This window comes from Salvelinus fontinalis, chromosome 33 (genome assembly GCF_029448725.1).
Source record: "Salvelinus fontinalis isolate EN_2023a chromosome 33, ASM2944872v1, whole genome shotgun sequence".
Lineage (NCBI taxonomy): Eukaryota > Metazoa > Chordata > Actinopteri > Salmoniformes > Salmonidae > Salvelinus > Salvelinus fontinalis.
Genome location: NC_074697.1, coordinates 39097278 through 39124306, shown reverse-complemented (window position 1 = coordinate 39124306; position 27029 = coordinate 39097278). Strand labels below are relative to the sequence as shown.

The window sequence follows — 27029 nt, the reverse complement described above, 5'->3', positions numbered from 1 at the left end:
TTGGCCTTGATGACAGCTTTGCACACTCTTGGCATTCTTTCAACCAGATTAATGAGGAATGCTTTTCCAACAGTCTTGGAGGAGTGCCCACATATGCTGAGCACTTATTTGCTGCTTTTCCTTCACTCTGTGGTCTAACTCATCCCAAACCATCTCAATTGGGTTGAGGTCAGGTGATTGTGGAGACCAGGTCATCTGATGCAGCACTCCATCACTCTCCTTCTTGGTCATATAGCCCTTACACAGCCTGGAGGTGTGTTTTGGTTCATTGTCCTGTTGAAAAACAAATGATAGTCCCACAAAGTGCAAACCAGATGGGATGGTGTATCGCTGCAGAATGCTGTGGTAGCCATGCTGGTTAAGTGTGCCTTGAATTCTAAATAAATCACAGTGTCACCAGCAAAGCACCCCCACATCATCACACCTCCTCCATGCTTCACGGTGGGAATCACACGCTGAGATCATCCGCTCACCTACTCTGCGTCTCACACAGACACGACGGTTGGAACCAAAAATCTCAAATTTGGACTCATCAGATCAAAGGACAGATTTCCACCAGTCTAATGTCCATTGCTTGTGTTTCTTGTCCCAAACAAATCTCTTCTTATTATTGGTGTCCTTTGGTAGTGGTTTCTTTGCAGCAAATCGACCTTGAAGGCCTGATTCACGCAGTCTCCTCTGAACAGTTGATGTTGAGATGTGTCTGTTACTTGAACTCTATGAAACATTTATTTGGGCTGTAATCTGAGGTGAAGTTAACTCTAATAAACTTATCCTCTGCAGCAGAGATAACTCTGGGTCTTCCTTTCCTGTGGCAGTCATCATGAGATCCAGTTTCATCATGTTGCTTGATGGTGTTTGCAACTGCACTTGAAGAAACTTTCAAAGTTCTTGAAATTTTCCGGATTGACCTTCTTGTCTTAACGTAATGATGGACTGTCGTTTCCCTTTGCTTATTTGAGCTGGACTTGGTATTTTACCAAATAGGGCTATCTTCTGCATACCACCCTACCTTGTCACAACACAACTGATTGGCTCAAACGCATTAAGAAGGAAAGAAATTCCACAAATGAACTTTTAACAAAGCACACCTGTTAATTGGCGTCCTGAGTGGCACTACATCTCAGCACTAGAGGCGTCACTACAGACCCTGGTTCAATTCCAGACTGTATCACAAGTGGCTGTGATTGGGAGTCCTATAGGGTGGCGCACTATTGGCCCAGTGTTGGCCGAGGTAGGCCATCATTGTAAATAAGAATTTGTTCTTAACTGACTTGCCAAATAAAATCATTGAAATGCATTCCAGGTGACTACCTCATGAAGCTGGTTGAGAGAATACCAAGAGTGTGCAAAGCTGTCATCAAGGCAAAGGGTGGCTACTTTGAAGAATATCAAATATATTTGTTGATCACTTTTTTGGTTACTACATGATTCCATATGTATTAGTTCATAGTTTGGATGTCTTCACTATTATTCGACAATGTAGAAAATAGTAAAAATAAAGAAAAACCCTTGAATGAGTAGGTGTGTCCAAACTTTTGACTGGTACCGTATGCATATTTTTACATTCTTCAGAGGCTGTGCATCTCAACTCTGGGCCGGGGACCCAAAGGGGTACACATTCCCACCCTCATACACCCAACCCCAAATGAGAGGCTTGATGGATCCCCAGGGCCAGGACCAAGAAACACAGCTCAAATAAATATCATTCCTTTCTTAAACTGAAAATAAAGCACCATATTATTTTGCATATGAAATTTCCATAAACACCAAATGAAGGGCTGATCTGATCCATAATTTGCTAAGTGATAACAGAACAGGGAAGATTGTAATTATTATGAAAAAAATTGATTTTGTCTTTGAAATGTGTGGGCCTGTATTGTGTTGTCGATAAATATAATTTCACTAAAAGTGGAATCTGAGGAAACGGCAACTTCTGGCTTATCCTTCCATTTTACATTTACATTTAAGTCATTTAGCAGACGCTCTTATCCAGAGCGACTTACAAATTGGTGCATTCACCTTATGACATCAATATTGAGGTCATCCCACCACACCACCTATTGGGGGAGTGTGGGGTAAATTGAGCCAAACGGGCAAGTTAACCCACCCTTGTTTCTGGGAAACCATACACAAAATTCATAATTTGACCAAATATTTAGGAAAATGTCATAATTTCATAGGCCTGGCCTATGTTAAAAGTGTAAAGAAATGAGGTGTGTTAAAATAAACGTAATATTATGAAAAGATAAAAAAGCGATTGTGTTGAATCGTGTTTGGGAAATAAATATCGACATGTTTTTAAAAAGGTAGTGGTATTTCATTCAGTACAGAAGATTTGTTGGCACGAGCAGCACTGCAGATATTAAGATGAGCGAGATGCAAGACTTAGCTCTCACACAGGCACACACACTATCTGCACATGTGCATGGGTTCACTTCACGCTGTTCACAGCTTGGTAGTCAGGGCACCAAAACAGCAGAGTAGTTGAGCCTGGCGCTTTAACGCTTTTAATTGTTGTGGAAATGTACTAATTTTGCTGTTTCCTTTCTGCATCTACATCATATCGCTGAGTCTAACTTTAATTTACCATGTCCCGGGCTCAACTTACCCCATTCCCGGGTAAGTTGTGCCAAGAGACTACTCTTTTTGGACAAGGTACAGTATGTTTCCAAACTGTAAAGTTTACATGAATTTTGATTATCTCCCGGGATACAAAGGCCTGAAATATATGTAGATATCTTTGTTAGAAATATTACCATATTTCCCTTGATGGAGTGATACTTAATGTAATGTATTTTTCTTATTATCCCACTCTATCTTACATTTAAGTCATTTGTCAAATGAAAAACATAGGCTAACAGTACAGTACCTTTACTACTATTATGACAATACCTTCTGCTCATGTTTAATATAAATATAATGTTCTGTTCAGGTAAATCTTTGTTCTTTTTTTAGTCTGCAGTACCTCAGTTTTTTTTGTTGCTTGGTTTGATGAAGTTCTCTGAACCTCCCTGGCTGGCTGCATGGCATTAGTGGATACCCACACTGCTCTCAGGCAGGTCTGCCGGTTTTGACAAGCAGAAGTATCGTAGGAGGTTAGGAAAATTAACTTGGCAGGTTTAGGACAATTAAGTTAAGGTTAGGAAAAGGGTTAGGGTTAGCTAAAATGCTAAATTATCCCCGACGCGACTCGAAAATATCCAGCCACAACCAGGTATGATCTGAAAACAGTCTTGTTTTCCACAAATGCAATTCATGTCAAAATTGAACTCGATATTTGACTAGTTAGGTCTGATTAAAGAAACGGTACGTACTTCCATTGAGGAACGCATACAAAACCCAATCAGAGAAGACCAAATGACCAGATCACAATTCTGCAACCAATCAGAGAAGCAAAAGGTGGGCCTTTGTGTAGATGGAGAATGTCTGAATAAATCTAACGTGTGGGACATAGCTAGCTAATTGAAGGGTTTTGTTTTTCCAATAAGTTAGCTAGGCATCTATTTATTGTGAAAAATGAAAAAAGTGCCTGACCCAAAGAAGCTGCTTGCTCATCGCTGCAAGACATCCTACCGAAATGAAGTGAATGCTCGTGGCAGAGAGATTCTCAGACAGGGCAAAGTTAGTTAGCTAGCGCACGTAACGTTAGTAAACTTTACTAAATCCGCTCTTTGCTAACATAGCTAGCTGTTGGCTATCATAAGCTAGCTAGTTGGCTAAACTGTAAACATTGCACCATGCAATGTCTGTTGGAACGAACTTAGCCACAGATGAATAGGGGCGTTAGCTAGGTAGTTATAGGTTTCTTTGATTTAGCTAATGGTACGTGCTGTCACAGCTCTGTTTTGGTAGCTAATGTTACCTGGCTAAATGCCCTTACTATTTCACTTACATGCATGTTTCTGTAATACCTTTTTTCTAGGCTCAACATCGAAGGGTTGTTAGTCTATTTTCCTTATGACTACATTTACCCAGAGCAATATTCCTACATGCTGGAACTCAAGAGGACCCTGGATGCCAAGGTAACTAGAGAGACCCAGCAACATGCCAGTTGTTGTAGCTCTATCCTATTGTTATGGCCCTATGCATGATGGTAACACATTGCTTATCCAAAGGGACATGGTGTTCTGGAGATGCCATCGGGAACTGGGAAAACCATCTCTCTTCTGTCATTGATTGTTGCATATCAGCGGGTGAGTCAAGATATGTCAGTTTCTCCGTCAGGACTCCATTGGACCATTTTGACAGTACACTTATACAGTGATCTCTCCTCTCTTTGACAGGAGTATCCCCTTGAAGTCACAAAGCTGATCTACTGTTCTCGAACTGTTCCTGAGATAGAGAAGGTGATCTCTCTCTTCTCCTACACCTTTGTGTGTGCTCCCCTATCCTTGAAGAACATATGTTTCTCATCCCCTTCTCTGATGCCATGTTGCTCCCTTCTCTATCAGGTGGTGGAGGAGTTGAGGAAGCTTACGGAGTTCTATTCTAAGGAGACGGGAGAGAAGAACAACTTCCTGGCTCTGGCGCTCTCCTCTCGAAAAAACCTATGTTTTCACCCTGAGGTAGGCGTGCCAGTAGCACATTTTATAGACCTCAATCAAGGGAGGTCTATGGGCTTAACAATCCCAAGCCTTGAAACATATACAGTATACTGACTGGTGTCTGCCTGTTTGGCATCGCTTTTTACACGTTGAAGGGTATATCCTTGGACGGTTCTGTTTGGGAAGGAGTCGTTTGCATCACCGAGCGGTGCCCAGGAAATAATTAAATCCAATTATTAGATGCTACTACTATCACCCCTCCAAATCAAACATGGATTCCATTATGGGTGTAAACGTTTAAACAAAGTTGGAATCCGTAACATTAAGAAGAAGAAACAAAAAATTCCCCCCACATAATTAAAATCAGTGCAGTTATCACAAAACATAATTTTTTTTGTGGTGTAGCCTAACTAGATGTATATGTCTACAAAGACCTGTGCAATATTGTGTAATTTTTAAATAAAACCAAAGAGGAAGAGACTAACTTTAGGCTACTTTGGTGAATTGGCGAGGCATGCAAGACAAGACATTGAAAGATGCAGATTACCAGATGCTCACGGCTGTCTTTCCCTTGTGCTGGCCTGCCTGTTCTTTCTCTTTGCTAATGACCCGTGTGTGTGTTCGGTCTGTTGCGTGTAGAATATCCTAGTTTAGGCTATTCATGGGACCAATGTCGGCGGGACGGGTATCTTGAGGCCAGTCTTGCCAGCACGGGGTAGGCTACTCTTCGTTTATGAGTGGGTTGGTGTGTTTTTGTCTCATAATATGAAATGACAGTAGGCTTCCAGTATAGCCTATATCGATTACCCTTTTCAGATATAATGGTTAGTGGCCCCTTAAAAGCACCTCTGCTACGACATGTTTGTTTGTCTGTTAGGGTAGGCTACACTACAGCTTTTTAAACGGCGACACAAAACCTTTGGAGACATGAACAGCATTTTATTTGTCTGTAAAGTAATGCCGCTTCTGAAGCGGGACTGACTTCCATCAGTAGGTGACCAGAACAGTCAATCCTAGCCTACCTGCTGCCCACGCGTAGATCATTCTTTCCTAAAAAAATGGTACTTTAAAGTTTGTTAATTATTGCAACTTACCTAGACATTTAGTTGAAAGACAGCACATCTATCCACCCACCATAAATGGCAATGTTTATTGTTGTCAGGGAAACAATGGAATATTATATGCAGGAACAGAATTCTACAACCTGAAAAGGTACAGACGCTTCTGAAAAGTCATCAGTTATCAACATGTTACTGTACTGCGTTCTATGTCTGTAAAGGGTCACGGTAGACAACTTCATTGCCCGGCCCTAGCAGTCAGTACACTGCCGACAGTATATATTCACGATGACACCCACTAACCACGGTCCTGTAACACTCTTCAAACACATTTGTGTGTGGTCAAAATAGCAAATATTTTGTCCATGTCATGGTCCAAATTGCATGATTCTTTGTGTTCAGGTGAGCTCGTTACGCTTTGGGAAGGAGGTGGATGGGGAGTGTCACAGCCTGACAACGTCATACATCCGCGCCCAACGGCACAGCAACCCAAGCCTGCCTTCATGCCGTTTCTATGAGGTCGGGCTTGGGATTGTGACAAAGAGAGTGATCTGGAGACTTCCATGCCTCTGTCTGTCTGACTGACAATCTGCTTTAGGAGTTTGACGCTATGGGAAAGCAGGTGCCCCTCCCAGCTGGAGTCTACAACCTGGATGATATGAAGGACTTTGGGCGGAGGAAAGGCTGGTGCCCCTACTACCTAGCACGCTATTCAGTAAGAATAGCCCTTTGTCATAGCTTCTGATGATTTTCTTTTACAATTGTTTTTGTAGCATGTTATATTTGACAGCATTACTAAAGACGGTACAGTATGAAGATGGGCAGAAACTGATTCTCCAATAGAAATCCCGATCACCCTTTTAGGCAATATACTTTCGATATGAAGTTGTTTTTGATGAAAATGTGTCAGTTTACTTTCACAAGGTTGGAGTAATAACATTTAACTACTTAAGACATTGGCTCGGATCTAGGTTGTGCCTTTTACATTTTGAGAAAATTAACAAGTAAGGAAGAATTTTTCACTTCTCTCATTGACTTCTCAAACCCTAGTCTGCTTGGTCTGTTTCGCATGCGTTCCCGGAAGTCTTGCTATGTTGCACCTCTGGGTTTAGAAACTCTCTGGTATTACTGTATGAAGGAGATGGACAAGTGAGGATGTTTTTCCTTTTTGCTTCTTTCCTTAACACATACAGATCCTCCATGCCAACATCATAGTTTACAGTTACCACTACCTCCTGGATCCAAAGATTGCAGACCTAGTATCAAAGGAGCTCTCCAAGAAATCGGTGGTTGTTTTTGATGAAGCACATAACATCGGTAAGGACATCCACCTGTTTCTTTATAATTTCTTTAAGTTAACCCACTGTTTCAAGCCTCCACAAGCTGATATTCCATCCTCTTCCTCAGACAACGTGTGCATCGACTCCATGAGTGTCAACATCACCAGGAGGACTCTGGACTGCAGTCAGGCCAATGTGGAGACCCTACAGAACACCATTCTCAAGTAAGGTCATCCACTCAGGGGTCTAGTGGAGAGCAGCACTAGATACACTAACATTTTCTGTGTACAAAGGAGAATGTACAAGGAGTCTATAATGAGACCGACTCAACCAGTTTGTTGTTCTTGTCCCAGAAGTGAAGAGTCTTGTGATGTCATCTCAACCGCTTGTCCTCTGCTGTAGGATAAAGGAGACGCAGCCAAACTGAAAGAGGAATACAGACGATTGGTGGAGGGCCTGAAAGAGGCCAACGTTGTCAGGGAGACCGACATTTACATGTCCAATCCCGTGTTGCCAGATGAGATCCTCCAAGGTTAGCCCCCTGGTGTCCAGTCGAAAACAACCCAGTTATTGAGTATTTGTTCATATTTGTATAAATTTATGCTCAAACAGGGTTTCATGTATCTACCTTTCCCTTTCTATATCCTGTTATCCCTCCCCCGCACTGTCTTTTTTTACGTCTTTCCCCCATCCGCCTCCAGAGGCTGTGCCTGGCAGCATCCGCACGGCAGAGCACTTTGTGGGCTTCATGAAGCGTTTCCTGGAGTAGCTGAAGTCCAGGCTGAGGATTCACCATGTAATGCAGGAGAGCGCTCACCAGTTCCTCAAAGACATCTTTCAGAAGGTCTGCATTGACCGCAAGCCCCTCAGGTGACTTCTACAGTACATTTGTGTTAGTTTTGTATAGCCTGGTGCCCTTGGTTGGTGGAGTTTTCCACTTTAGGACCATGGAGATTTCTATTTTAGGACTAATGGAATGGCCCTAACATGTGCAAACTCCGTCCACCAGGGAATGCAAAAGGAATGCTTCTAGACTTAAGACTCCATCGTGGATTATGTCTCTTGGGAACATTGAAATAAGTTTCTAGTAACTCCTCACTCCTTAATTCTTATATGACATATCTATTTGTTTCTCTAGATTCTGTGCCGAGAGGTTGCGTTCATTGCTGAGGACTTTAGAGATAGCAGACATCGCAGACTTCTCAGCCATCACCCTCATCTCCAACTTTGCCACACTGGTCAGCACTTACAGCAAAGGTACTGAACCTCCCTAGGCTGACTGTGTCTATGTTATCTCTACACGGCTACAGCTCTGTGGTTATTTACATTCTTTGTCCGTTCCTTGCCATCTTCCACCCTCAGGATTCACCATCATCATTGAACCCTTTGAAGACCGAACCCCCACCATTGCTAACCCCGTTCTGCACTTCAGGTGCGGTTCATATTTTGTTTCGCCAGCAGAACGGTGTGTTATTGATGGATGAGATGTTGTACCACTGCAAGAGCCAAGGGTGCAATAATCCATTAGGATGCAAGTGAATGACTCATGTATACACTCTGCTTAGTTACTCATTGTGTCATTGGATAGTTTAAATGCATCATAAGAAATGATTTGGCATTCATCTTACCTGGGATCTAGTTGAGAGAAACAGGAACAATTTATATTATATATTGCATAAATCCAGGTCCAGGCATTAATGTAGTTTCAGATATTAAACAGCCTTTTATTTTATGGGCTAGTGCATTAAAAAACACCAACGTATGTCGGTTTACGCTTTTTATCTGGGATCTTCTAACCCTGGCTCTGATCTCCCTTCAGCTGTATGGACCCTTCCATTGCCATCAAGCCTGTGTTTGAGCGCTTCCAGTCTGTCATCATTACGTCAGGGGTAATCACTCTCTCTCTCTCGTTCCTAGATTACCTGTGACCTAGCCACTAATCAGTGATTATAAGCCACCTGCTGATGGTCTAGTCTGTCCAAGATGTGGCCACTCACATTCCAATGCAGTCAGGCTCGGGTGCTATTTGTAAACTTAGTGCTGTATCTTGTCCATGTAGATGTGTTAATGAGGGACACATGCCTTTTCTTTGTTTCTCAGTACTTTATCAGCAGGGCATTCCCCCTTAAATATGCAGCTTTTAATTATTTATTTTTTACCACCATTCAGAATGACAGAGTTCATGCGATGCAAACAAATGTAAAGGAGTATGATAGTTTATATTATTTTGCCTGTAGGTGTCTTCAGCAGTTAGTTCAGGAGTATGATCATCACCTCACGCCATTGATCCCTTGGCTGTGTGTTGGCTCGGCTGTCCTACCCTGCGGCTGTCTACTTCTGACCATGTTTCTACCCACAGACCCTTTCACCGTTGGACATTTACCCCCGAATCCTGGACTTCCGGCCTGTTACCACGGCATCCTTCACCATGACGCTGGCACGCACCTGCCTCTGCCCTCTTGTGAGTAACCTCAGAAACAGTCTACATGATATGACCTGAGTGGTTAATTCAAGCTATGCTGAGCTTCAGAAAGGATGCAAGGGGGTGACACTGAGCTCTTCCTTTTTCAGGTGGTGGGGAGGGGGAACGACCAGGTGGCCATGACCTCCAAGTTTGAGACACGTGAAGATTTTGGTTAGTGATTGTTACATTGTATCAAAATAATTGTAAGCTTAGACTCTGTTCCTTAGTTGTGATAAAACAAAACATTGGAATAAACCTGGTCTGGTTTCTATTTTTCAGCTGTCATCTGTAACTATGGCAACCTGCTGCTGAAAATGTCTGTGATCGTGCCCGATGGCATCGTGGCCTTCTTTACCAGCTACACCTACATGGAGAATATTGTGGTATGAGCAGGTGTGTACACACGGTCCACAAATGGAAGTGAGAATAAATGTTAAGTGAATATCGTGTGGTTCTGTTTGTGCTGTTATGGCAATAGACATAGCTACACTGAAAAAAAATACAAACAACGTGTAAAGTGTTGGTCCCATGTTTCATGAGCTGAAATAAACGATCCCAGACATTTTCCATATGCACAAAAAGCTTATTTCTCTAAAATTGTGTACCTTTTTTTTTACATCCCTGTTAGTGAGTATTTCTCCTTTTCCAAGATAATCCATCCACCTGACAAGTATGGCATATCAAGAAGCTGGGGACCATACAAGGCTACTCTAAAATTCACATTTTATTCACACAAAACAATGCCACAGATGTCTCAAGTTGAGGGAGCGTGCAATAGGCATGCCGACTGCAGGAATGTCCACCAGAGCTGTTGCCAGTGAATTGAATGTTATTTTCTCTACCATAAGCCGCCTCTAACGTCATTTTTGAGAATTTGGCAGTAAGCTCAACCGGCTTCACAACCGCAGACCACGTGTATGGCGTTGTGTGGGCGAGCGGTTTGCTGATGACGTTGTGAACAAAGTGCCCCATGGTGGGGTTATGGTATGGTCAGGCACGAGCTACAGACAACGAAGAGAAATTGCATTTTATCGATGGCAGTTTGAATGCTCAGAGACACCGTGACGAGATCCTGAGGCCCATTGTCGTGACATTCATCCCCACCATCACCTTGTTTCCGCATGGCCCCATGTCGCAAGGATCTGTATACAATTCCTGGAAGCTGAAAATGTCCCATGGCCTGCACACTCACCAGACAGCGTGTTCCAGTTTTCCTGCCATTATCCAGCAACTACGCACAGCCATAGAAGAGGAGTGGGACAACATTCCACAGGCCACAATCAACAGCCTGATGAACTCTATGCGAAGGAGATTTGCCTCATGCAGCGTGACACATGGTCACACCAGATACTAACTGGTTTTCTGATCCACGCCACTACCTTTTTTGATGGGGGGGTGTCTGTGACCAACCAATTATCTGTATTCCCAGTCATGTGAAATCCATAGATTAGGGCCTAATGAATTTATTTCATTGTTGCATGTTGCGTTTTATATTTTTGCTCAGTATACAGTATGTTAGCATTTTATTGGCAGCAGCTAGAATTGTGTCCAATGTTGATATTGGTGATAGATTCCTGAGTTGGAGAAATTTGATTTTTTGAAGGGTAGTAATCTGGAAGTTGAGTAAGCGTTGTCCTCTTGTCCTGTCCCGGTGTGTCTCTGTCTGTAGGGCATCTTGGAGAACGTCCAGAGGAACAAGCTGATCTTCATCGAGACCCCAGACACAGCAGCGACCAGCATGGCTCTGGAGAAATACCAGGAGGTCAGGAGACCCTTTCTTTGATTGTCTTAGGTTGTCTTCTGTCGTTGTGTCTGACCTCTTATCCGTTGTTCCCCAGGCCTGTGAGAACGGCAGAGGAGCCATCCTGCTGTCTGTGGCCAGGGGGAAGGTGTCCGAGGGAATCGACTTTGGTGAGTGTTTTAGTTCCTGTAGTATAGCCTCCTTCAGGCTCATTTGCAAAACAAAATGGCTGTCAAAGTTACAACACAGGTCATGTACAGTGAGTTGTTCATTGTAGTTATTTGAAGAGATGAGTGATGTGGGCCGCATCATCAGGGGCAAGACAGACTACGGCTTGATGATCTTCGCAGACAAGGTGAGGGCCTTTGTAACTTGGTGTGTCAAAAGTTTGAGAGGAATTGTTGGACCGTTTCTTACCACTCTGATCATTGATACAGACTCGATCCTGATAATTTTCTTTTGTCTACAATGTCTACTTAAATAAATGTTTAATGTATTTATAGTTCTGTGTTGGACCCCAGGAAGATTAGCTGACGTTATGGCGTCAGCTAATGGGGATCCTAATAAAAACTAAAAATTCCTTTTGTAATAAAAAATATGAAAGTGGATTTCTGGAAGTTGAAAGCCATAATGCACTGAGCTCACAGCAGGTTGTTCCATAATGCTGTTAGTGATCTAGTTCCTTCACATCAGTATTGAAGAGAATTGGAACAAAGCCTAAGATCCTTTTTCTCTCGTGTTGCAGCGCTATGCCCGGGTTGACAAGCGAGGGAAGCTGCCCCGGTGGATTCAGGAGCACCTCACTGACGGCAGCCTCAACCTGACCATCGACGAGACGGTACAGCTGTCCAAACACTTCCTACGCCAGATGGCCCAGTCCTTCAGACAGGTACTGCACATCACAGTACAGGCACATGTTTAGCAGGTTTCCGAGGTTGTGGAAACAAATGTTATGGAGATGCCTGTCTGACATGTAGAATAAGAAATCACGTCAGATCTATTCATGACATCTCTACCTGCAACGTTCTTCAATGTTTGCCAAGTGAACGTGTCCCAGGTCTCCCCTTAACCCCTACTTTCTCTGAATGCCCCCCCCCCCCCAGGAGGACCAGTTGGGCCTGTCTCTGCTGACACTGGAGCAGCTGCAGTCAGAGGACATGCTGCAAAAGATCGCCCAGATCGCTCACCAAGCCTAAGAGGAAATGTCATCACCCAGTCAAACCCACATCTGTCATACAGACAAGGTCACTGTTTCAATCCTACTGTACATAGAGCAGCTTATATGTTCTTACAAAGTGTATATTTGCATAAGCTTGGAGGCCGAAAAATAAATGTTTACAGTTTCTAGCATGTTTATTTTTGTCTTCTAAATATTTGCACATGTACATCATGATACAGACAAGGCTAGCATGAATACAGTGGATTGAAGAGACTCGATATACTTTATTTGACATTTGTTTATGGTTTCCAGATATAAAATACATTTGTCATTTTCAATAACATTGACAATCTGCAAAGAAAGCTCTCCGTAACAGCAAGAGTTCTACATAAATAAGTAGGATTCTATTTAATCTGTACCGCTGAAGGTCAGCGTTACAGCGTGATTCAAATTTAAAGGCAATGTTCCCGTGTTGGCGAAGACTGCATTCATGGTAAACGCTGCATATGTCGACTCAATTGGAAATGACCTTCTGTATCAAGCGTTTCAGATTGCGCAATAGAAATGATTGATTGCTTTTGTCAGTTTATATCCCCGGTTCTAACATGCATTCTGTGTCCTGATCGGATTGTGCCCCCTTATTTTTTTGACCAGTGTCGACGATTAAAAGGGCATGGCAAAGATTAGAACCTGTGGCCTTCTGGTCCCTATCCCAGTTCTAGTCCACTGCAGCAGCATGAGGGAGGGTGCCACACGTTTCCCACATTTATAAAGCTGTTCAGTCAATTAGTAATTTAGAACGTCAAATGAGAAATGTGAATGGTTAAGGTTGGAAAACAAAAGGCTCATTGGGATTCGAAATGGCGACCTTGTCGCAATCTGCATTTAACGCCTTCAATCCATCTTAATGGGGGTTAACAATCTAGGTTTTCTACATTAGTGACTACTCTACAGCTCTTTCAATGATCACGTGGCAATACCGCCACAATGGATTAACAATCACTTTTTGTGCCTCAAATTGCATATATTTACTCTTGACTTGCTAACATCCTGAATAAGATGCATAGGCTACATCAACAAAATCAAATAATTTTTAAACATGTTCCAGAAGGAATTTAAATTAGAGCTAGCTACCCCCAAAAATGTAAATGTATACCAAACTGAGAAATTTAAAAATAATAGATTACATACAGGCACATACTGTAGTGCTTTTACTTTTGGCCCATCAAAATAGTTTCATTTTATTTAACTAGGCAAGTCAGTTAAGAACAAATTCTTATTTACAAACCCTAACGACGCCCTATGGCACTCCCAATCACGGCTGGTTGTGATACAGCCTGGAATCGAACCAGGGTCTGTAGTGACACCTCTAGCACTGAGATGCAGTGCCTTAGACTGTGCCACTTGGGAGCCCCTTATGCTTTTTATATCTGCTCATAATGAAATCGGCAAAACATAGTTCAAACATTTCACAGAATGCCAAGCCTTAGACAATAATTACATAGCATTCTACAGCTGGACTGGGAAGTAGAGATTTTGCTGTAATATTGTGGACTAAGGAGAGTCCTTTACCATAACCTAATATGGAAGCCAATACACAGATTGTGCATCACATTCACTAGATGTATTAGTAAATCTTTGTTTTAATTGTGCTTGTGCAGATCAGCGTTTTGGAATTAAAATCTAGTGCCAAAAACACGAGAACCGCTGGTAAACATGAACACAAGAAGATAAAATCAGAATGTAACACATTTAAAAAACCATATTGTATAAATAAAGTATTTTTTTCATGCATAGCTACAGTCATTTAGATAATATCCAATAGCTTCAGACACTACCTTAATAGAAATATCAACATGTTCATAATTGTGAACAATCATTTAAGAATTCAAGCATTTCCCTCCTTGTACAGTAAGTCACAACAGAGCATTACTAAATCATTATAAAAAAGCAAAATGGATTGTCATTTCATTTCCAGATTAAACTGGTCTGAAATGGATACAATCTGTGTCACTCAAAACCAGTCCTCATTGCTGTGTGTATCCTAATCTATACCCTAGAACTGGGGCACCAGGGGATGAAACTAGCAGACAGCAGGCAAGGAGTACCAGTGGCCTCCCCCCACTACAACATAGTGCAGTAAACAAACCTCAACTGATAATGGAACAGTGTTCGATTTAAACAGGGAAGGGGGGGAGTGACCCATGTAGGCACAAGAGGCCAATCCACAGACGGAGAGTGGAGTAGGGGTCAGAGCTGTATGAGAGTACTTCCTGGATGTTGGGAGGGGGGCTAGTGTTCAGAGGTGTAGCTGAGGGACCCTCGCCGTGCAAGGCTCTGGGTGCTGGAGCTCAGGGTTCGGTTCTCTGTTAGGTCGCTGGTGCCCTGGAAGAACATACAAAACACTTGACTAGTCTGACCGTATGTGTATAACAATGACATACACAGTACATTGATTTTGATGACACACAGCCAGAGAAATGCCTTAGGATATGAAGCACATAAAATGAAAGGTGATGAATAAACACTAACAATCATATTGTACAGAAATGTGAGAAAAAGCCAGAAACTGATGCTCACCCTTGCCGCTTCTTGACGCTCCCTCGCACCCACGTTCAGCACATTCAGAGAATTAGCCCTTTTCATCCTGCGAGAGAACAAGAAAGAGGGAGTGAGAGTAACAAATTGAACATTTTGAGAGCTAACACATGCAGAATGAGGACTTGGTCTTTACCCAGGAGTCGGAGGGGTGGTATCCTGAGTTCCGACTCCTTTCAGCTTCCTGACCAGCTTCTCGCTGCTCCTGCGTATCGACTCGCGGAGTTTGGTGAACGAGCCGCTGCGCTTCAGACTGCCCAGCCCATCCTGCATGGAGCCCTCCTCTCCCGTGTGGGTGCAGATGTCCCGCACCTCACCTGAGACACCAACATCAGAGGATACACATCAGTGGCATCATTCCAGTAAGATGAGCTATTTACAGTACATATCTGAGATACATTTTTATTCCAATACATACACTCTTTTAGGGTCAAAATGCTAGTGAACCTAGAGAGCAGGTTTCAAAGATCATATTATGACTTTGCTCTCACCATCCACAGATCCAAACTCTTTTTCATGGGCCAGGGTCAGGATCTCTTTATACAGAGCCTCAGCTTGTCTGTACTTCCCTTGTTTCAGGTAACATGAAGCCTGTAGCCAGAAATACAGCAATACTAGAGTCACAAATAGCGCAATCACACCTCAGATAGATAGACACACGCATGCAGCTTGGGTCAATGTCCCCCACTTCTACCCAATTATAGCATATTATACACACAAATAATATGGTATCATCTAGCCCAGTGACCATGCCAACCATGTCCACTCCCCCTTTTTACACCTCCCTCCATCTCCCTCTCCATCCCTCACCAGGTTATTCTTGGTCTTGGCCACGTTGGTGTCGTCGGGGCCCAGCCTGCTCTGGTAGATGTGCAGGGCACGCTCGTAGTACTGCTCCACTTCCTGGTACTTGCCCTGGTTCTGACACAGCAGCGCCAGGTTGTTCAGCTGCTTTGCCACGTCAGGGTGGTCCGTGCCTAACACCTGCCCACGACAACAAGAGAGGAGGGGGGTGACGGGAGATCAACAGGCACGTTTTGGTAATAAGCATTGTTAGGGGTAGCGCATTACAAAGTAACGCGTTACAGTAATTAAATTACTTTTTGCGGTAACGAGTAATATAACAGAGTTACTGATCATTTTTTTTGTTGTTACTTGTGTTATCATTCATTTCCTATTACAGTTACTGATCCAAATAAGTATTTGTGACGGCGCAAAATATATTTTTTAAATCCCCCCGCCCCAGATTCAAATTGTTTTCATCTGACGCCCTCTCACAAAGTTCCTGTTCACGCACGCACACATTGCTGCTAACTGCTTTAGTGAGGGAGATGGAAAATGGTAGAAGCATCTTAAACATTGAGTTTCTCAGCGCGGAAGTACTCCCATTACTTTGATTTGGTAGGATACGATTACAAGAATATAACAGTAAAATGTCAACTGTGTCCAGGCGAGAAACACCTCTCCACTGCTAGAAACACAACATTGTTTACATTGAGTAAGAATGTGCAACGTTTTGGGGTGTGACGCAAAAGTAATATAACAAATTACTTTTCCCAGGGAGTAGTAAGTAATTATTTATTGTTTAAAGAAGTAATGAGTCATAGGTAATATTACTTTTTTTGAGTAACGACCCCAATGTTTTATGTAGTATGGTTGCAGTGCTATGTAGTACAGAATTCTTGCAGAGTTGCCATTGGTCCATCAGAGGGCAGGGTTTCTAGTCACGGTGCTGCTAGGTTACTGCCTCATTACCTTCTCTCTGATCTCCAGGGCTCTCTTACACAGTGGCTCAGCTTCCTTGTACTTCCCTCTCTTTCCATACAGTACAGCAAGATTGTTGAGTGTGGCTGCCACCTATAAACAAATACAGTACTGTTAGTTACATACAGTAATGTAGTGGTAAAAAAAAGGGGGAGGTAAACTCTGATCGCCGGTCGCAGTGAAAAAAGAAACACTTCATATATTTTCATTTCATTTTTCCACAAAAGGTGGGTTACCCTCCACTACACCACTGGTTACATATTGTAGCTGCTTATCCACTGAGCTGGGGAAAGCCATTAGCTATGCATGTTTTAGAGATCTTATTTAGCTGTTTGTCCATTTTGGTGACCCTTAACCTTCACTATAGACTATAGAGCAGGGGTCGGGAACCTATGGCTCCCGAGCCAGGTGTGGCTCTTTTGATGATTGCATCTGGCTCGCAGATTAAAAAAGAAAGAAAGAAAAAAAATTGTGAGAATATTTATTTATTTATTTTTCTCCCCTTTTCACCCCAATTTTCATGGTATCCAATCGCTAGTAATTACTATCTTGTCTCATCACTACAACTCCCGTACGGGCTCGGGAGAGACAAAGGTCGAAAGCCATGCGTCCTCCGAAGCACAACCCAACCAAGCCGCACTGCTTCTTAACACAGCGCGCCTGTGCTCTAGACCACTGCGCCTTAACACAGCGCGCCTGTGCTCTAGACCACTGCGCCACCCGGGAGGCCTATTCTCACTTGTTTTAATCCATCCATCGATTTTTCACTGCTCATGTCCTGTTCAGGGCTGCAGGAGCAATTGTCCATTATTTTAATTAAATGATACTGGCCTACGTTGGCCGTTGCTAGGTAAAACAGGTAAACGCCTCCTTTTGAATCAGTCTGCTCGGTCATTAGCTCAAAGCTAACCCTTTGGCGAAAAGAAAAAAAGATGATGAGTATCGTACATTTCAGGACGAATGGACCGAAGAATTCGCCTTTGTGGAGAGAGCAGGTTCTGCGGTGTGTCTAATTTGCAATGACAAAATTACATCGATGAAACGGTCGAATGTAATGCGGCACTTCGACAAATTCAGAGGCTTATTATACTGACATTTAGTTGAATTCACTTTTAAAATATATTACTCTCACTGAAATAAATTTCCAAATGATTTGCTTTCATGGCTCGCTTAGTCAAAAAGGTTCCCGACCCCTGCTATAGAGGAACATACCGCAGGGTGATCTATGCCCAGGGTCTTCTCCCGGATGGCCAATGCGTCATTCAGGAGGTTCGCCGCCTCTTTGTACTTGTTCTGGTCTCTGCAGAGAAGAGCGAAACAGCCTTTAGCTTTAACACACGGCTAACTTAACTAGCCACACTACGGAAATCCCCCACAGTAAGACCTAGCATCGAGGCTATGCTAGGCTAATGTGGCTCCAATCACCTGTAGACCAGGGCCAGTATGTTGAGCATGGTGGCCACGTCAGGGTGGCTGTGGCCCGAGGACTTCTCCAGGTCCTCCAGGGCCTGTTTGCAGAGGGGCACGGCCACCTCGTAGCGGCCCTGGGAGGCGTACTGGATCACCAGGTTATGAAGGGTCCTCAGGCGGGCCGGGATCTCATAGCCTCCCTGCTGGGCCGCTGCTGCCACACTGCTACCGTGGGGCTGAGATACTGGGGGACAGGAGAGGGAGGTAGAGTCATTCATACAGACACACAAATATACATGAACACAGACATACATGGACACATATGCTCACTGGCAAATATATTGTGAATATACGCATACACAAACAAACACACAGCGAGTGACAGACTATGCAACACAGGGAGACACATCGAGACACCGGCACACATACATGCATAGCTCGTCTGCACAGCAGATAGATAGACAAGAATAGCCGGCTCATTTGACGAGTGCACGTACTCTGTGACTGTTCCTCCTCGTCCGTGGGAAAAAGATCATCTAGGGACTCCTTTGTGGAGCCCGTTCCTTTGTCTTCCTGTCGACATAGTGAACATAACTAGATTTATAGTACAGAGCTGAGGGGAGTAATTATATGAACTTTACAGAGAAACACATATCAACCTGTTCTGATAAGCCACCAACAGCTTAGCTTTAGTCATTACATAAAAGATGAGGCAAACACATGAACCATGTACTAGGTCATATTCATTAGGACACACCGTAGCGAAACATTTCTCATTAGACAAGTTTTGGTTGTTCCTCACTGTATCAGTCTTTTTCCCTTTTGGTGCCTAATGAATATGACCCTGATTGTGGTGTTCTGTGACATACCGGTGGGGGCTCCTCCTGGTCGTACTTGCGGATGCTGCTCATGAACTGCAGGTGTCTGTTCTGCTCCTCCAGGGTGACCACCTCCTGCTCCCTGTCCTGCAGCCTCTGCTGGGCCCCGGCCAGCTCGTCCCTCAGCCACTGGTTCTCCTGGCACAGCCTCCGTACCTGGGTCCGCAGCTTCTGCTTCTCCGCCTCCAGGGAGCCCAGGTGGGCCGACAGAGCCATCATCACCTGGGGAGGAGGAGGGAGAGGGAAAGAAAGATAGAGAGTGAAAGAGAAAGAGAGTGAAGTAGGTGTGCATATATACACATGTACAGATACAACACACCCAAAATACAGCCAAAATACAGCCAAAGGACAACTTCACCCATTATGCGGTCTTCATGCATTCTACTATCTCCATACATTCCCTCATCTCCAGTATGATCCCACCTGTGCCTCTCCCAGGCCCAGCTCTATCCTCTCCAGAGACTGGCGGATGATGCCACTCTTCTCCTGCTCCACACTGCCACTGTCGGCCGCCGGCCGGCCCTCCAGCGCCTTCTGCAGGTCGTCCAGGAGGGTGTGGTTCTCGCCACGAAGCGCCTCCAGGCCCGCTATCACTTGCCGCGTGCTGCACAGAATCTCCTCCCCTGACAACATGGTGCCACTCTCAGCTCAACCCTGGATGGAGAAGGAGGAAGCGGAGGGTTCACCATTTTAAAATACTTGTACATGGTCATATGGACTATATGCTTTTGACTATATGTGTCGAAAGCGTTCCACAGGGATGCTGGCCCATGTTGACTCCAATGCTTCCCACAGTTGTGTCAAGCTGTCCAGATGACCTTTGGAAAGTGGACCATTATTGATACACACAGGAAACTGTTGAGTGTGAAAAACCCAGCAGTGTTCCAGTTCTTAACACAAACCATTGCGCCTGACACTTACTACTTCACCCCCTGAATGGCACACATACACAATCCATGTCTCAAGGCTTAAAAACCCTTCTTTAACCTGTCTCCTCCCCTTCATCTACACAGATTGAAGTGGATTTAACAAGTGACATCAATAAGGGATCATAGCTTTCACCTGGTCAGTCTGTCATGGAAAGAGCAGCTGTTCTTAATGTTTTGTACACTCAGTGTATATGCATGGGACACACAAAGTGAATAAAGGTGTTCAATGGCAGCACGGAATTATCCACTGGTGGTAATATGTCTAATGGCAACACTCCACAGTAAACAATGTTGTGTTGGACTATGACAATGTGCTGGCTAACCAACTAGCTTTACAAATACAACTATCATTTTACCACTGCAAGTACGCTAGAGACTTGTGACTAGTGATTTACAGTAAAATATAGCTGGTACTGAACTGAGATGTCTCACAAACAGCAGCCCCTAGACACGCAAAGACAAACACACAGAGGAGAAAGGAGAGGGGATAAGTCACTTCTAACCAAACTAATAACACACAAGCCTACCATAATGACAATAATCCATTTTATCTGTCCTATAGCTGTTTTGCAAAACAAAACGTCTTATCAGAACATACAATGATGCTCCAAGTTCCGTGCTAAATGCAAAACTACAAGTGTAGTCTATGTTTACCACTGCAGGGGGGTGTCACCAATGACAACAGCATGCTGACCTGACAGCCTGCCAGAGCCGTTGAAACTGTAAAGTGATCTGCCTGGGTATTTTTATGCAAACTTTCATAACCACAATCACTATGCATTCTGGCAACCAAAGGAAACAGTGAATAGCCCATACAGACACCAATGGTACTGTACTGTGTGTAAAACACATCCTGGGACAACGGTGTAATGTTGCTCTGTGAGCCCGAAGGCATAAAGCCTGGAGCCGACTCAAGTCATAACACATGATCTAGTCTACTTCCTGGTCAAGGGGCCTTCATGCCACATTGAGGGGTTGGAGTGGGATGCATAGTACAATGAGAACGGGCCCAGAGAGAATAGGTCTGATCATATGGTTGGAGTGCAGTTCTGACATTCAACCCACAACAATATCAACCCTGACCTGGTACAGATACAAATAAAACATAGTAGTGGGTGTTCTATTTATGGCTGGGTGTTCTATTTCACGGTCCTTGCTCGCTGTGGTAATAACGTGTTGATGCATCTTGCAGCACGGCTACAGGGGATGGCCTCATAAAGAAATAAAAAAAGGTTGACCAGATGGGCAGCCTGAGCATAAAAGACCTCTGATCACCCTTACACCATACCAATATTAATGGGAGTACAGGACAGGAGGTTTGCGCTGTGAAGCCAAGCGCCTAAGAGGAGAAACAGGTGTCTTTGAGGAACAAGAGAGTGAGCTGTGCTGGGCCTGAGCACGAGGCAGCATCAGCATAACACCAAAAAGGCAGGCCAGCTGCAGCAGACCATACATTAACACAAGGATATCGGTTTACTCGTGGCTCCTGGGAGGAGGGCAGCGTATGGCAGTTGTGAACAACAGTGGTCATTGGAATTGATTGGGACTCATGCTGCAGTCAGTTTATAAAGGACCAATAACGGATCTAAAGTTGAAAAGAGTGGTGATCTAATTTCGTATTTGGGTAAATCCATTTGAATTCAATCCCTTTTTGACAGCCTCACTTTTGATGTAAACATACAGTACATTTCCATACATTTCCATACATGGAAGAAGTGGTCAGAAAGTGACTTTTTGAACCTGAACGCTAAAAAATTCAGGAGATAAAAGTACTCAAAGTTGGCCCATTTTGCATACTCCACCATACCTTGAGACATCAATGTCTTCATCACTGGAAAAGATAAACGTTTGAGTTTGAGATAATTTAAAAGCTTACTAATAGTGTTGTCAAACTATACTGAACAAAAATATAAATGCAACTTATAAAGTGTTCATCCCATGTTTCATGAGCTGAGATAAAAGATCCCAGAACTATTCCATAAGCACAAAAAGCTTATTTCTCTCAAATTCTGTGCACAAATTTGTATACATCCCTGTTTGCCAAGATAATCCATCCTTTGCCAAGATAATCCATCCACTTGACAGTATTTCTGTCTATAATAAAGCCCTTTGGTGGGAGAAAATTCATTTTGATTGGCTGGGCCTGGCTCCCCAGTGGTTGGACCTATGCCCTCCCAGGCTGACCCATGGCTGTGCCCCTGCCCAGTCGTGTAATTTATAAACTAGGGCCTAATGAATTTATTTCAATTGACTGATTTCCTTATAAGTAACTCAGTAAAATCTTAGAAATTGTTGCACGTTGAGTTTTTATTTTTGTTCAATATATATAATTATTATTATTATTTTTAAATAATATTTTTCTTTAATTTTAAACATGTAATGTAAATTATCTAAAAACGCATAAACTAAAAATGTTTCTTCATTTTTGCATAGGTTGTAGCTTAGACCCTATTTCACACCATCTGAAGTTTTTGTGTTGTGCCTGAAATTCTATATCATTACAAGTGGTGGTGAGATTCAGGAGCGCCTGATCAATTAAAAGCAATAAATGTGATGACTGAATAGTTAGGCCTACCCGCCTCCCCCAGTATGCTACAAATCAAGCTTACTTTACATACTTTATTGTGTGCAAAATAAATTAGTTAATGTCATGTTTTATGGATGAATAGGCCTATTAAATCGGAATATATAATTTTTATAATGCATTATTTTGTCCTTGACCATTTTATACACTCACGAAGACACTTTGACAGGTCAGTAGACCTAAATAAAAAATAGTGAAACAGTTACGATAGACCTACAGTTACGATAGGCCTACAGAAGAGCATCCTCTATGGGAGAAATGCAACACCTGTCAGAGACAGATAAACAACATGTGCCTGTGTACAGGAGGACTTGTGCCATAGGCTACTACTGTGTCTGCCTTCACGGTTTTATATGGATTACGAATTTGTATAACATTAGACAATAACAACAGATGGTTAGGCCGGTGTATTGTTGTGGCTTTGTCAACGCGTTTAAAATGGTATAGGAAAAAGTATACTGCGTAGGCTACGACAAATAAAGACAAAAATATATTCATCAAAATTATTAATTAATTTTGTCAAATAAATGTATTGATGACATACTATAATCATGCAGAAGAAAATAAAGACCATTGGGATATAATGCAGCCATTGAAACTACAAAAGTATGATCCACATGTCAAAGAACAAATTGATGTTAACACTAACAAGAGTCCTATCAACAAAGTTATTTTTAACCTACTTGCTGCTAATTCCAGGCTTTTGGCGAGTTGTCGACCTCTTTTTGTCACGTATCTCCGATTTTTATTTGGGCTCCCATTATTAAAGTTAATTGGACCGCTCGCGTGAAAACATCCACTATTTGTTTATTATGGGACCAAGATAACGGATAAATTTAGACGACGGCATTAACAGTAGTCCTACAGTAATTCAGTAATCATTCACCTGTTCTTGCGGCTCAGACTCTCATTTCAGCTTACCTGATCAGATCATTCCCACCATGCACCGCGGTAGATGGATGTCATCTCCGTCTGGGGACAAGGCCATCTATCTGTGGGTGCTCTGAACTGCGAGTGACGGGACAAACCAGCACAGACAGGACAGCAAGGCTGAACTGCTCTATTCACATTTAATGTTAAATAAATGCATTAAAAAGTGTATATATTCAAATAATATATGATGTATTTAATATGATATAAATTATATTTATCAATGACAGGCTCTCAATTTATTAGGCTGTAATGGAATGAGATTTTAGTTTTCAAAGTGCTACATACCAGAACTGGTATTCTGATGATATGGACACATTTGTGGTTATTTCTCCATGAAATGCGTTTTTGTTGTGATATTATTTTGGAATATGCTACATGCTTGTGTGCACAGTGTTACTGTTATTGTAAGTAACGAATTGGTATGTGCATAATTAATTTGCTGAGTCAGTGGCTATTGTTCATAAGTCAGTTACATTGTAACCAACACAACACAACACAACACACAAACATGCCCAGTGGCACCACACGTCACTGCATGGTGTTGTATTTATCATGCAGACTACGAAATAGACAGCAATAACAGAAAGGTGGGGGTCGGTGTGTGTGGGACGGGGGTGTGTTCGTGTGGAGTAAAAGGCGTAGTGGAACCCTGAGGGGACTTATTATAACTTGGCAAGTTTTCAACAAAGCAGATTAAAAGGGTGGGATGGGATGGAGGGATGGCCCAGGGAGAATAATAAACATTAGGAGCAGCAGTATTAGTTGAGACAGTGGTGATGGCAGGGTTGTACGAGGCATCAACATTAGTTACAGTAAGAGAGCAATGACTTAATGGCTTAGATATAGGAGTGAAAAAGAGAATGTAAGTAAACTAAAAGGTATTGATGTCTGTGGATATTGGACAACATATCTGATGTGCAGGCCTCTCAGAATGAATGAATTACAACATTCCGGTAAAAATGTTCATTGCAAAGATTAAGGATGCGCAAAAACCAGAAGGAAATCAGGAGGAAAAGACAGAGTGATGAGAAAGATGGCAAGAGCAGGAGCAATCTGAGAAACAAATTGCAAGGCTATAGAGACCAACATGGACTATAGAACACAGTGGCATCTTCTACAGAGATGAAGAGAGAGGGAGACAGAGAGCAGATCACATTGTGGGTTTCTGTAGACAGTTATACGATCCGGGTGATTGATGGTTCAGCTGCTGGGCTTGTGTGGCTACTGAGGCTGACCCATACCCTATAAGGGAAGCCAGGCCTGAGCGCTAGGCCTCACTACTCCCCATGTCAAATCAAATCAAATCAAATTTGATTAGTCACATACACATGATTAGCAGATGTTATTGCGAGTGTAGTGAAATGCTTGTGCTTCTAGTTCTGACAGTGCAGCAATAGTTAACAAGTAATATTTAACAATTCCATAACAAATACCTAATACACAAATCTAAGTAAAGGAATGGAATATATAAATATAAATATATGGATGAGCAATGACAGAGTGCCATAGGCTAAGATGCAATAGCTAGTAAAGAATACAGTATATACATATGAGATGTATAATGCAAGATATGTAAACATTATTAAAGTAGCATTAATAAAGTGACTAGTGTTCTATGTATTAACGTGGCCAATGATTTCAAGTCTGTATGTAGGAGCAGCCTCTCAGTGCTAGTGATGGCTGTTTAACAGTCTGATGGCCTTGAGATAGAAGCTGTTTTTCAGTCTCTCGGTCCCAGCTTTGATGCACCTGTACTGACCTCGCCTTCTGGATAGTAGCGGGGTGAACAGGCAGTGGTTCGGGTGGTTGATGTCCTTGATGCTCTTTTTGGCCTTCCTGTGACATCGGGTGCTGTAGGTGTCCTGGAGTTCAGGTAGTTTGCCCCCGGTGATGCGTTGTGCAGATCGCACCACCCTCTGGAGAGCCCTGCGGTTGTGGGCGGTGCATTTGGCGTACCAGGCCATGATACAGCCCGACAAGATGCTGTCAATTGCGCACCTGTAAAAGTTTGTGAGGGTTTTAGGTGACAAGCCACATTTATTCAGCCTCCTGAGGTTGAAGATGCACTGTTGCGCCTTCTACACCACACTGTCTGCGTGGGTGGACCATTTCAGTTTGTCCGTGATGCGTACGCAGAGGAACTTAAAAATGTCCACCTTCTCCACTGCAGTCCTGTCGATGTGGATAGGGGGGTGCTCCCTCTGCTGTTTCCTGAAGTCCATGATGATCATGTCTTAGGTGAACACTGCTCAGGGGCCAGATCAGGTCACCTGCTTAGCAGCATCAGTGATCCTGCAGTGCACTCTGCACCCAATTCAAAATTCAGTGGCGTGGACCAGAATGTTTATTTGTTTGTCCATCTGTGGCAATATGTTTGCCAGTTGGCCTCATTTTTGACACTTTTGTGATTTCAATCTTATTTAGGTCTGCAAAGGCAATCCTGTTCCCTTTGAGCCAGACCCAGTATGTACAACAACAAAAAACACAAAAAAAGCGAGATGTAATTCATATAATATAAAATGTGAGGTTAATAACAATACAATATTATTCTACATTTATATCTCTGGCAATGTAATAAAGTGCACCCTCCCTTTCTAGTGTGATGTCAATATTAAAAAGAATATATAATGATGCTTATCAAATTATTTCCCAAATGTCAGTGGTTTGAACTGTCCTGGTTTATGCCATGATATCCCGTCATTCCTTTATATAATAACGCGAGCCAGCGTCCATGTAGTCCTGCAGAGTGGAAGGTCCATTCAATATTGGAAGAGGACATTGTGTGTGTGTGTTTTCCCATGGCTCATTGTTTGCAGTGGGGCTTAAGGCTCCAGAAGATATGGGTTTGTGGAAAGCCCGTGTTAATCGCAGGGAATGTGATCAATGCGTCTGTGTCCAGGGGGTTTGGCAAATGGTACAAGCGAACGTTACACCAACTGACGCCCACTGGACAGCTGTCTCTGTGCATACTGGTCATGCCTGAGAGGGGGGAATCATAGGACAGTTGGATAACTGCGTATCAGTCAGTGTATGGAGGTTAGTGTGTGTTTGGAGGTGGGCATTATGCAATGTCTTCGTGGCAACATGTAAAGTAAGTAAGCAATGAAACAAATAATTGGTGACCCTGAGAAATGGAACATGAATGTAAACAAGTGTACATGAACAGGCTAACATAGTGGACACACTGTAGCATGTACATCAGGGGTTCCCAATCATATGTAATTTAAAAAGTATGTAATTAACAGCCAATGTTTACTTTTTTATTTGGGGCTATGGCAGTCAATTGAAAAACCTTCTAGCAGTATTTCTGATTGTCTTCTCAATTAACCATCACATACTTTTAATGTGGAGCAGTCAATTGCAAATTAGTCTGACATAATGTCTCTTATCTCACCACCAGAGTGAGCACATCATCTCTGCTTTCACATCTAACCTGTATCGATATTTGTTTTTATTGCAGACAAAACCATGAATCCAGCTTCACACATACATGAGCTGGTGAAGGGTAGCCTACCATGAGTTTTATGGTGCTTTCTAGACAACTGGGAACTCAGGAAAATACGAGGTCAAATCATGACACCAGTGATCATTAGGTCGGAAAGTCAGAGCTCCAGAAAGATGCCAGAGTTCCCGAGTTGGAATTCCAAGTTGGATGACCGTTCAAAACTATTTTTCCCAGTCAAA

General features: G+C 42.9%; 1 protein-coding gene and 1 pseudogene across 2 annotated transcripts; one reads left to right on the top strand and one right to left on the bottom strand.

Annotated features, from left to right (window-relative positions):
- The first annotated feature begins 3411 nt into the window (after nt 1-3411).
- On the top strand, nt 3412-12435 carry LOC129832213 (general transcription and DNA repair factor IIH helicase subunit XPD-like; annotated as a pseudogene).
- On the bottom strand, nt 12425-23389 carry LOC129832212 (kinesin light chain 1-like). Of its 2 annotated transcripts, none has more exons than XM_055896100.1 (12): nt 23334-23389; nt 19323-19553; nt 18891-19121; nt 18519-18594; nt 18037-18265; nt 17824-17911; nt 16603-16704; nt 15658-15831; nt 15339-15438; nt 14984-15164; nt 14830-14896; nt 12425-14634 (listed from the first exon to the last, which is right to left on the bottom strand). In XM_055896100.1, exons 2-12 carry the CDS (start codon nt 19530-19532, stop codon nt 14542-14544), a joined length of 1551 nt encoding a protein of 516 aa, XP_055752075.1. In that variant the 5' UTR covers nt 19533-19553; nt 23334-23389; the 3' UTR covers nt 12425-14541. The 2 variants fall into 2 exon arrangements, with proteins under 2 accessions (XP_055752075.1, XP_055752074.1); XM_055896099.1 differs by lacking the exon at nt 23334-23389 and adding an exon at nt 23096-23324.
- Between the last annotated feature and the right edge of the window lie 3640 nt (nt 23390-27029).